The 12,786-nt window shown below is 37.2% G+C and overlaps 1 protein-coding gene across 1 annotated transcript in view; it reads right to left on the bottom strand.

Annotated features, from left to right (window-relative positions):
• The window catches only part of CFAP47 (cilia and flagella associated protein 47), a 544,336-nt gene that overhangs the window by 280,699 nt on the left and 250,851 nt on the right, over positions 1 to 12,786 (bottom strand). The window contains exon 38 of the mRNA XM_047716464.1: positions 3,950 to 4,084. Within this exon, the coding sequence (XP_047572420.1) occupies positions 3,950 to 4,084 (135 nt within the window). The remainder of the gene's footprint in view (positions 1 to 3,949; positions 4,085 to 12,786) is intronic.

Below are 12,786 nucleotides of genomic sequence, written 5' to 3' on the forward strand. Positions count from 1 at the left end.
ATAACTGGGTAGCTCAGTCAGTTAAGTGTTCAACTCTAGGTTCTGGCTCAGGTTGTGATCTTAGGATCGTGAGATCAAGCCCTGTGTCAGGCTCCACACTCAGCATGGAGTGTGCTTAAGATTCTCTGCCTCTCCCCATCTATCTGCCCCTCCCCCCAGCTCACACGTGCTCCCTCTCTCTGCTAAGATTTAAAAAAAAAAAATCTTTAATAAATATATAATTAAATTAACTAGTTTTATGTTTCAAAGAGAATTTTTGGTAACTACCAAGGCAAGTATGTTGCTGCTGAAGAGTTTCTTCTGTATTTGATTACACCAAGGAACTGGGGTTCTCGTGCTGCTTACCTACTTATACATATCAGATATAAGGGGGCAAAACTAACCCAGTGTGTTATTTTTTATTTATGTATACATGTATGAATTTGAAGTATTAATGAACAGACCAAGTAATTTTAAGTTCCATAGAACTAATTTCTGTTTTCTGAAAGGAAATGTAGAAAATCGTGAGGATTCCCTGTGAACTGTTATGGATTTGTAGTCCTGGAACTTCCCTAACCAGCCCTGAGATCTTAAGGTAGCCACTCATTCTCATTATGTCATATCCTACATATGACACAAAGGCACTGGGCTGGCTCAATTGTGGTCAGATTATTCTACCCAGGATTTCATGTTTCGGTGGTAAGTGGTAAATGGGGACAAAGGAAATCTCCTCAAGGGGAGGAAAGCAAGCTTTGGAGCCTCAATTCCCCCCGTGCACCTTTTGCAAGAATATCTTATCTTTCACTATTCAGTAGTTGTCTTTAACTACTGGGCTTTTGTGTAAATTCTATTTCAAAAAGGGAGAAGAAAAGTTCAATTGCATTTAAAAATGTCTCAGAAAATCACACACTCTACATTTTTTTTTCACTGATCACTCTATTTTTACCAGTTCCAGGATTCTATGTTTCTACTACTGACATATAGTTGCACAAATACTGTTTCAATTCTAGTAGCCATTTCTTAAAATCCTTCTTTATTCTAGAGTGATGAAAAGGTTGGTAAAAATGATATTCCACAACTTAAGCACTGTCATTTATGGTGTTGATGCATAGGGGCTATGCCAAATGTTTTCAGCTATTTCCAAATCAGTGATTTTTCTTAAATTAAATTTAAAATTAAAGCTTGTTATAACTGACATTTTCTTGCATTTATATTTAATTTTTGTTACTGTCAAAAGACATACAGTACATTTGAGAAAAATACAAGTTATATATGTATAATTTCATCTATAATCTCTTTTTCCTTTTTTTCTTTGTTGGCAGGCTCAATCCTCAAGGTGGGGCTTCAACTCAAGGCCCAGACATCAAGAGTCAGATGTGCCACCTACTGAGCCAGCAAGGGACCCCTCATCTATAATCTTAAAACATGAACATTATTTCTAGCAAAGCGCTAAATGTGGAAAGAACTATTTCCATTTTAATATGCTTTAATTTGATTTTTAACATAATTATAATTTATATTTAAACATTAGTGTTGTTAACTACTTTTAAAAAATTATGGCAATTAAACGGCATAAAGATATACAAATACATGGACAGAATTAGAGATCTGGAATTAAACCTAACTGTAATAAATCACTGCTTAATCTAATTCAGACTCCCCCTAGATTCTGCAGGCTTAAACAAAACATTTCTAACTTGTTAGAAATTTTATTTTGATGTCAAAAGACCTCTCCAATATAATTACAGCTCCAGGCTTTGAGAATCACTTCATTTAGGGAATTATCAGAGTAAATACTGTTGAAAAAGTCCTCTAAATAAGTTTATATCTTTTTTTCCCTGGTAAAAAAGAAAAAAAAAACTCCTAAAAAGGAATCGTTTCTCAATGTATGCTAACAAAAAATCAGTAGAGGCTGTTCTTACCCTAAACTGAGCCGTTTACATGTTGAGACAAGAACTTGTGGTTTCCCTGATTTATAACTGAATCCTTATCAACCATCACACATATAATCACAGAGGCTCTGTATTTTCTCAGCGGTTACAACTATAAATCAAAGATCATGAAGACATATCTTCTGAAGAGCAAATATGGACAAGTTCTTCATCAAACATATAAAATTATACCCTCCCAACTAAATATGAGGAGGAATACATAAAACAGCCTGAAGAAAAGGAATAAACATGATCTGACCAAAGAGATAAAGTAACTTTTGTATGATAAAAGATTCTATCAGCCCACAGTGTCCTCAGAAAGAAACAAGGAGATTGTTTCTTTAGTTGAAGTTTTTATGAAACTAGTAGAAGGAACTTCCAATCTTTTTTTTTTTTAATTTTATTTATTTATTTGACACAGAGAGAGCGCACAAGCAGGCAGAGAAGCATGCAGAGAGAGGGGGAAGCAGGCTCCCTGCCGAGCAGAGAGCCCAATGAAGGGCTCCATCCCAGGACCCCGAGACCATGACCTGAGCCAAAAGCAGAGGCTTAACCCTTTGAGCCACCCAGGTGCCCCTAGAAGGAACAATATTAAATAAGCATAAGCTATTTAAAAGTATATGCTAGAAGATACTTCACAAGTGTAAATATGAAACAAACAGCTTGAAAAACAAAATGAGGTTAACGGTCCTTGACAAGATACTTCTCAAAGAGGACACTTCATAAATATGGACCTATTTCTAGAGATCTGTTATTGTCACAGGACTTCAAATTTCAATTTTTATTTTTTTCTGCAAATTAAGGAATCCGCCATTACACATTTAGCACCTCTTGCATATATAATAACCTTTACTGGGAATCAGGTGGCCCTGGTCAGGAACACCTTCATTTTTATTTCCCTTTCTATATCCTTGTCTGAATAAAATCTATCTGGATGTGTAAATTGCTCCCTTAAGGAAAGCTGAGTACACAAGCTTGCCCTTATGGCGTCAGTCCCCTTGCACATGAAATGGGTCTCAAGTGTCAGAAAATTTGCCCTTCAAAGTGCCCTTCATTATCCAGCTCCCCAAACCCCATTCATCAAATGAATCAAGGAATCATCATTTCATTGCAGGTGATGGTTACTATGAAGCAAAAAGTGTCCCTTTCAGTCTGCTAAACCTTCTTCTTTAGAAGAAGCAACATTTGCTAAGACCATTTTTTTTAAGTTTATTTATTTTTTTAATAATCTCTACACCCAAGGTGGGGTTGAACTCACCTGCGATCAGGAGTCACATGCTTTTCCAACTAACCCAGCCAGGTGCCCAAGATGACATTTTTATAGGTGCAAAAATGAAGTATCAAAACATCATTCATTTTCTGCCTGCCTCCCTCCTTTTCTGTGTTTTTTTTCTTTTTCTTTTTCTTTTCATTTAAATTCAATTACTTAACATATAATATATTATTAGTTTCAGAGGTAGAGTTCAGGGATTCATCAGTCTTATGTAATACCCATTGCCCATTACATCACATGTCCTCCTTAATGTCCATCACCAAGTTACCGCCTACCCCTACCCCTCTCCCCTCCAGCAACCCTCAGTTTACTTCCTATGATTAAGAGTCTCTTATGTTTGTCTCCCTTTCTCTGATTACATCTTATTTTATTTTTTCTTCTCTTCCCCTATGATTCTGTTTTGTTTCTTAAATCCCGCATATGAGTGCAATCATATGATAATCGTCTTTCTCTGACTGACTTATTTTGCTTAGGATAAAAACCTCTAGTTCCATCCACACCATTGCAATGGCAAGATTTCATTTTATTTTTGATGACCGGGTAGTATTCCATTGTATATATATACCACATCTTCTTTATCTGTTCATCTGTCATGGACATCTGGGCTCATTTCATAGTTTGGCTATTGTGGACATTGCTGGTATAAATTGCTAAGGCTTAATTATATCATAGTGATACTTTTGTAAATTGGGGGTTAGAAAAGAAATAACTAAAACCCCTGTGAAGTGTTTAACTCCACATATTTCGACCCCAAATATGTCCTTACCTGTCTCAGCACAGTGTCATGTAGAGTACAATGAAAGGGCACCACCTTTTTGGGGAGATATGTAGGGAGCCTTTCATACATGTAGACACAAAGCATGAGCATCAGGACTGGATTAGGGTCACAGATATCCGTGGCCTAGTTTCAATAAAAATAAATATAAATTAGAGAATATACAGATAAAATAAAGAGAGCTAAAGCATAGTACATCAATGGGTGAATTACATTAAAGCCTTTTAAAATGTTACTAATTGGCAATGACACTGAATTGTAAACACAGTAAACAGAATATTGCAGGGAATCAGAAGAGCTTGACCTAAGTGTTAAAAGATGAATTAGATGTGTTTTCAGTATAACAGTGACCTCACAGCCTCAAAGCCTCCGCAGAAGTTAGTCAGAGGTCATAAAAATATTATGTACTAGAAATATTGACTAATGTGACTAAGACATCATCCCTGATTTAGAGTACCATAAACAGCAGTAAAAGAAAATAGAGAAGTAAACAAACTATTGAGGTAAAAGGCAGCAAGAGTTTCAAACAAAAGCTCAAGGGGAGAAGGCAGCCTTGAGATGGCCTTGAAGAATGCTTGGATCTCAAATAGATTGTGTTTGGGGGTTAGAAAAGGAGAAAAGGATCTATTCCATCAGACAGGCAAAGAACTACAGTGCAAGAATATAGGGAAATAAAGTGTTTACTTGTTAAAGAAGTACAATTTGAATCCTGTGTAAGGTAAGAAGGGCAAGCACTGTGTGAAAAGACCAAGGAGCACCAGGGCCACACTGTGGAGGGTGTGGATGCCAGGGTGAGGGCCTTAATTTCTTTTTTTATTTTTTAAAGATTTTATTTATGTATTTGACAGACAGAGATCACAAGCAGTCAGAGAGGCAGGCAGAGAGAGAGAAGGAAGCAGGCTCCCCGCTGAGCAGAGAGCCTGATGCGGGGCTCGATCCCAGGATCCTGAGATCATGACGTGAGCAGAAGGCAGAGGCTTTAACCCACTGAGCCATCCAGGCACCCTAAGGACCTTAATTTCTGAACAAGGAATAACATAAAAGCAGATCAGGCAGATTAGGCAGGGGGATGGTTAGGGAGTACCTTTCCCAGAACAAAGTATAATAATCAGAAAATGTAGTCATACTGATAACCAAGATAAATTAGTGATGGTTGGTGGAAAAGATCTGAGATAAAAGCCAGAACTGCAAAGGAATAATAGCAGGGACAATCAACATAGCCTGAAAGTACACTGAAGACAAAAAGTAAAGTCAGGGGTAGGAGGAAGGATTCTTTATATCAGATCGTGTACTACCTGTGATATCCTAGAAAACTGTGAAGGTAATAGGGGAGAATTAATCTTAGCAAAGAAGTATTGAGAATGGTCTACAGCAAGGATTCAAAGATATAAAACACCACTGATAGACATGCAACTCTGTCATTGTCAACATACAGGGAGCCCTCTACACTTGCATAAAATGAAGATCTACCTATGACTTAAAGGCTCGCATTCAAGTTAGTAACCGAAACTGATCCAGGCCTGGCTTGGAACTGCAAAGAGTGTGGGAGCCAAGAAGACCTAATGCATTATGTGGAACTAACACGTTTCACTCTGAAGTTCAGCAGCGGTTACCAGCAAATAAAAACAGCTCCTTTGATCACCTGCTGGTTCACATTCCCAAATACAGTCTTTTTCTTCTTTGGAAGAAGAGAAGAGTTTGTTTTTTCTTGTTTTGTCAATAAGCAGTAAGAGTAACCAATAAAGGTATCTGGGAAGGAAATTTTTAGTAAAAAATAGGGGAGCTGGTCTGACTTGGCAGGGTAGAAAGCTGCTAGTGAGTTCGATTTGTGGAAAACTGAGAAATATGCCAAGACTCCAAAGTTTCTCATCAGTATTCTGTGGTCATACATTGCCATGTGAAAGACAATGTCAGTCAACGCATGAAGGAAAATTATTTAAGAACAAACTAAAAAGATAAATACAGAACTTAATTCTCACAAAGTAGAGAATGTGGTACTACTGGGCCCTTTGGGATGGGCCTGAGTATGACTGTGATTCAATGAGGGCTGTGGGCCACCTAGGTGGCTGTCAGGTGTCCGTCTTCTGATTTTGGCTTAGGTCATGATCTCAGGGTTGTGAGATCGAGCCCCAAGTTGGGCTCTGCACTCAGCGGGGAGTCTGCTGGAGATTCTTTTTCTCCCTCTCCTTCTGCCTCTCCCCAACTTCCTCACACGTGTGTGCACACACTCTCTCTCAAATAAATAAGTCTTATTTTTTTTTTTTAAGGAGGTTGTCTAAGGTGATGGGAAATGTGTTTTTTGGGGGAAGGGATAGACTAGTGGCAGGACATCCTAGGCTCAAGTCTAAGTTCAATGAAAGACTTTTGAACACTTTTTTAGTGACTACAGCATAAAATGTATAAGTAACAATATAGAATTGTCCCAATACTCATCTTTGAAAGACATATAATAGGATGAAAATAAATAATTTGGAAATTTTAAAAAAACATGTTTATCTTAATGGGAAAAATACCTTTGATTAATGTATTAGACTAAAAAAAAGAGAGAGAGAGAGAGAAAAGAGCACCCTTATCTTTCCTTACCATAAATTTCAATGAAAATCACCTAAAAATTACACTTTCACCAATTCTTGGTTTAAAAATCCCAAAGTTAACATAGGATTGTTTATTTTTGCTATTATTGTTTTAAATTAAGTTTGTTTAAAACAAGACTTTCATGTGAAATATCTTTCAAAGATATAATCATTACTTTCTCTATATAGGTCTATCCTAGAAGAACTTCAACTACATTGGTCCATTTTTCCCCACAAAGATAGTATTTTTCAACTAGTCTAATGAAAGACAAAAAAATAAACAAAAAAAGGTCACAATAGAGAAAAATGCTGGAGTAGAAATCTGGTAAACCAAATTCACGTCCTGCTATTACACAGTGCCATGATCTTAACTAAATCAATTGGATTTCCAAGGCCTCAGTTTTTTCATCAATAACAAGAAAAGGTGAAATAATATCGACTTTCATGAAGGATTTAATTTGCAATGACTTCAAGATATCACCAGCTTTCATACTGGACATCAAACATAACTAGCAGTACCGACCGACATACTGTAATTCCAGAGAACATTGCTGATTACATTCCCCAAAGCAATTTTCTCCTTTCTTCTCACCTAACAATCCCAATTTTTGTGACTATTTCATTACTTTTATCAAACACGGGTTTGGCTGTAAGCATGGAATGTAATTATGGTCAATGACATGTAATGGGAAATACACTGTGAACCACTAGAAAAGATTTACCTTATGGAAAAAGAGGAGTGCAAGATGAGGTGCTACTCAACCAGCCTCAAGAGTAACTATACAAGGATGTTACATGAGAATTTCAGTAGAAACATTGTGGATCGTAGTGCACATGCCTAATACAAAGCCAGCAGGCTGAGAAGGGTCGAGCAAAAATGAATCTTTAATAACTTTATTAAGCAACTGACTGACTATGCTTATAATCCTCTAATGCCTAACTTCATCTAAAGTAAAATATCGAATTTGTTTATTTTGAAAGCACTTTCACTTGTGAATTCTGTTATTTAATACTAAAAGCACTAAAATTGATAAAAACAATCTTTTTTTCTTTTAGAGGGAGAGAGAGAAAGGAGGAGCAGGGGGAGAAAGAGAATCTCAAGCAGGCTCCATGCCAAATGCTTGAGCCCAACTCAGGGCTGGATCCGACAACCCTGAAATCAGGATGTGAGTCAGATGCTGAACAGACTGAGCCATGCAGGGGCCCCCCAAAATAAGTTTTAAGAGAAAAGTCAGATTATCTATTGACCCATAGCATCCATCACTACTCAGTGAACTGGGTGTAGTACAACCTCTACAAATGTCCTATTATTTTTATATACATTTCTTTACATTAAGGAATAAAAATACATGCTATACTGAATCCAAATAATTCCCATATTTTTGCTTTAAAGTATGTCACAAAAGGGAGAATATGTAAACAACTGTTATATTCCACGTGGCAAGATTCCACAACAGGACATAACATAGGCACAGAAACTTATCTAGCTAATTCCACAGTTGCAAAGAAGAACATAATAAATAAGAAACTTAAACATTAATAAATAAGTCTAGAGGTGAATTTCCTTGGTTTTAAATGTGAACCAGCGATAAGCATCAGCATTAATTCACTATAGCTAAGTTAATTTAATATTTTTGAACTTTGCCATTTAATGTGGTTGGTAAATCCAGGTTGATTAAAAAAATGGTAAGGAATTGGAACTGATTAGTAAAAGCTTGGTAATTATCAGTTAACTGTCAATTTCTCCATTCATCAGATCTTAGATACTTTGTCTACATTTTTATATATTAGATACTCACATTTTAAAATATTTTTTTGCTACACAACAAATAAAAATTTTGAGTGAACATATCTGAGGAAATAAAAAAGCAAAGGCGAGAATAACAATGTATGATGATTTATATTTTCTAAACAAAAATATTTTAAGTTTCTTATGAACCCCGACCAAATTCTCAGGGGCCACCTTCAACACCAAATGTCCCATGTAAATCTTCCTGGTTCCCTTACCAGAATGATTTCTGTCCCTTTTGATTCCCATAGCACACTGCTTCGATGTATACTAGGGCATTCACTATCAGCTTTGCATCAGCTCTTTTTCTTATACTTGTCACTATTAATAACATCCTTGAAGGCACGACTGTGCTTTAATCATACCTGTACCCCTTACAGGGTCTATCCACTATCTTTTGTGGAGGATATTCAATTTGTTGAATTGATGAGAATTGTAGTATTTTCATTCTTCCAAAACAAATCTTTCATTGAAGTTTATCTTTAAAACTCTCTTATAAAAGAAATCTCTTGCCCAAATCCTAGAATATAGTTTCTCTTAACAACTATACCAATATAAAAGAATGTAAATGTCAGACCTGAAACAAAGTGACTTTAACATGCAAGTGACTTTCATACAAGGAAAAAGCAAGCCATTATGAAATGTCATTTTTCCAGCAGGTGTGAGGAACAACTTTATACCAAGCCATGTGTGGGCAGTGGCATCATTAATGTCTTTTGTGTCGTGGAACAGAACACTCAGAGTAAGTTGAAATGGTCTTTCTCCTGTGTCCTTCTTTTGTGACTGTTCACAAGGTCTAGTAAACTTTAAACATCTCCTGAATCAACTTATTATTTGAAGTTTCCAGTCAAATGACATGATTAAATACTTTATTCCTTGACCAACTGAAATTATATTTTGGTTGGTCTATGCTCCCTGTCTCCAGTCCCGTTTCTATGAATCTATTCCTACTATAGATGTATGAACAAATACCTTTAGTCCCTTAATACCCACATGGCAAACTGCTGATGTTTTATGCTGATATGCAATACCCCTATATATACCTATATTGATTTTTCTAATCCCCAAATTCAACTAAGGCAACTTATTCACAGAACTTCTTTACTGTATATCATGTATTCCATTTGGCATTGTTTATATCATTCCCTCTGAGTGAACACCTTCCTCACTCAAAATTACCAATCCAAATCCAATCTATACTTCAAGACTCCAAATAAGTCCTGCCTTCTCTACAGTGTTTGATGGATCAATCTACATCACATCCATCTCTTCCCTAATCTGAATACTATACTTTGTTCTGTGCATAAGCTGACAATTACATGAGTAGAATGTTATTTATCATTGAACATGGATATATCTTGATAATTCAATGATTGTGTATATGCTTCAAAGGAAGAAATCCTTTTTTAAAGACTTATTTGAGAGAGAGAGAGCACACAACGAAGAGTGGGATGGGAGCAGGGAGGGACACAGGAAGAGGGAGAAACTTAAGCAGACTCCATGCAGAGCACAGAGCCCCATGCATGGCTCAATCTTATGACAGGAATCACGACCAGAACCAAAACCAAGTGGGATGCTAAACCAACTGTACCATCCAGGAACCCCAAGAAATAATTCATTATACAATTTCATTACTCTAACAAAGGGCTCAAAATATACTAAGCATATAATCTGATTATTGCTACTGAGGACTTGATGTGAAAGGCCAGATGGAATTATAATGTGGAGATCCAAATATAATAATGTATATTGCCATTCTGATCTCTACATGAATATTCATTTTTTAAAAAATGAAAAATTATCTTTTTAGCTACTAAATTTAAAAATGATAATATATCCATATTCAAACAACTCTGCTCCTTTAATTCACTCTTAGAGCTTGGGTAATGCTACTAAATCACTAAAGATTCATTTTAGGGTTTAAGAAAACTGGACAATTCACTAGAACTACTTTCCTATTGTGCACAGTTGCATATACATAATTATATATATTTAGAAATATCCAGTAGATTTCTATGAAGTCATATTTCAAATTCAACATTTTAGCAATACCCTACAAAAAGACTGCCTCAATTTAGATTAAAAATGTATGAGCAAAACAATATTAAAAGGAGGCAGCTAACATTTGTACAAAGAAGACATACAAATGGCCAACAGATACATGAAAAGCTTTCAACATCACTGACCATGTGGGAAATGTAAATCAAAACCATAATGAGATATTACCTCAGACCTGGTAAAATGACTATTAGTAAAAAGAGGAGAAATAAAGTTTTGGCGAGGATGTAGAGAAAGGGGAACTTTTGTATGCTATTGGTGGAAATCTACATTGTTATAGCCATTATGGAAACCAGTATGGGGGGTGTCCTCTAAAAAATTAAAACTAGACAGGGTGCCTGGGTGGCTCAGTGGGTTAAAGCCTCTGCCTTTGGCTCAGGTCATGATTCTAGGGTCCTAGGATTGAGCCCCGCTTTGGGCTCTCTGCTCAGCAGGGAGCCTGCTTCCTCCTCTCTCTCTGCCTGCTTCTTTGCCTACTTGTGATTTCTGTCTGTCAAATAAATAAATAAATCTTTAAAAAAAATAATTAAAAAATTAAAGCTAGAACTACCATATACTCCAGTGTCCCTACTTCTGGGTATATAACCAATGGATATATACAGGATACAAAACCATCCACAGAAATCAGTTGCTTTTCTATACACCAACGATGTGACTAAAGAAAGAGAAATTAAAGAATCAATCCCAATTATAACTACACCAAAAACCACAAGATAGAGAAGGAGCAAAATGGCAGAGGAGTAGGCGACCTAAATTTCATTGGATTCCAGGAATTCAGCTTGAGAGTTATCAAACCATTCTGAACATCTACAAACTCAAACTCAACAGGAGATCGAAGAAAAGAATAGCAACAATTCTATGAACAGAAAAGCAACCACATTCTGGAAGGTAGGACACACAGAGAAGTGAATCTGAGGTGATACACAGGAACAGAGAACGTTGGGGGGGGGCACAGCTCCTGGCAAGCAGTAGAGGAGGGGAGCACAAAACTGGAACTTTTAGAAGTCTACTCCACTGAGGGAAGAAGCTCCAGAGGCTAAGTGGGGGATGGAGCCGTCAACAATACAGTGTGGTATCGGGTCCCTCGGGGTCACAGAAAGCCTGTGGGTACCTGAGTGTGACAGAGCTACCAAGTGTCAGAGTGGGGAAGCCAGCTGCAAAGACAGAACGAAGGAGTGGGCTTTCAGCTCCAGGTTGCCATAAACTGTGATCCCTGGCATAGTCACACCACTGCTCCTTGAGCAGGGACCCGACAAGTGGCAGATCTAGGGAGACCCTCCCCTTTCCTCCACTGGGAGGAGCGACACGGGAGCACACAGCAGGAATCTGCTGGGTTTGGAGACTCCAAATGGGGCTGTGTGCCAGAGTTAGAAATGCTTGCTCACAGCCCGGGTGGGCACAGAGTATGGCCAGAGACCAGGGAGAGAGAAGTGATAGACTGCTTTTCTCTGAGGGCACACTGAGAAGTGGGGCCCCGAACTCTCAGCTCCTCCAGGGCTGGAGATTGGGAGGCTGATATCTTCATTTCCATCTTCCAAAGCTATATGGAAAGTGTTCAGGGGAAAAAAGCTACCGAGGACAAAACTGAAGAGATTACTTAGCCTGGCCCCTGCCAAGGGTGGAGCAATTCCATCTCTGGCAAAGACATTTGAGAATCACTGCAACAGGCACCCCCCCACCCCAGGCGGTCAGCAAAAACATTCAGCCAAGATCAACTTCACCAAACACTGAGAACTACAAAACTCCAGAGCTAGGAAAATATACCACACAGAATTCATGGCTCTTGTCCCATGATACTTTAGTCACTGAAAGATAATTTTTTTAATTCTATTTTTTGTTTTGCTATTTTTTTGGAATTCTTCATCTTTCCTATTTTAACCAATTTTAACTATTTTATCATATCAAAACCTTTTTAAGAATCCTTTATAATTTTCATTATTAGAGTCATATTCCATCCTTTCACTGTATGTAATCTTATTTTTTGTATACATATAGGTTTTTCTTCCTTTAAAATATTGGGATACAGTTTCTTCTAACAGACCAAAATATGCCGTAAATCTAGCATATGGATTTGTCCTAGTCTCCAGCCTGATCACAATCTCTCCTTTTTTTTCTATTTTTCATCTTTCAACCAACTGCTTATCAATTCCTTTTTTAAAAATCTTTATTATTTTTCATCTTTAAAGTCATAGTCCATTCCTCATCACGTTTACCCTTATATTTGTGTATATATATAAGTTATTCTTTCTTTAAAATTTTGGGAGGCAGTTTTCTAACAGACAAAAAGACACCCAAAATCTAGTGTGTGGCTCTGTTCTATTCACCAGTCAAATTATACACACACACACACACATATATATATATATTCCCCCCCCCCCTTCTTCTCCCCCTGGTTCAGGTCTCTCCTG

Source organism: Lutra lutra, chromosome X (genome assembly GCF_902655055.1).
Source record: "Lutra lutra chromosome X, mLutLut1.2, whole genome shotgun sequence".
NCBI lineage: Eukaryota > Metazoa > Chordata > Mammalia > Carnivora > Mustelidae > Lutra > Lutra lutra.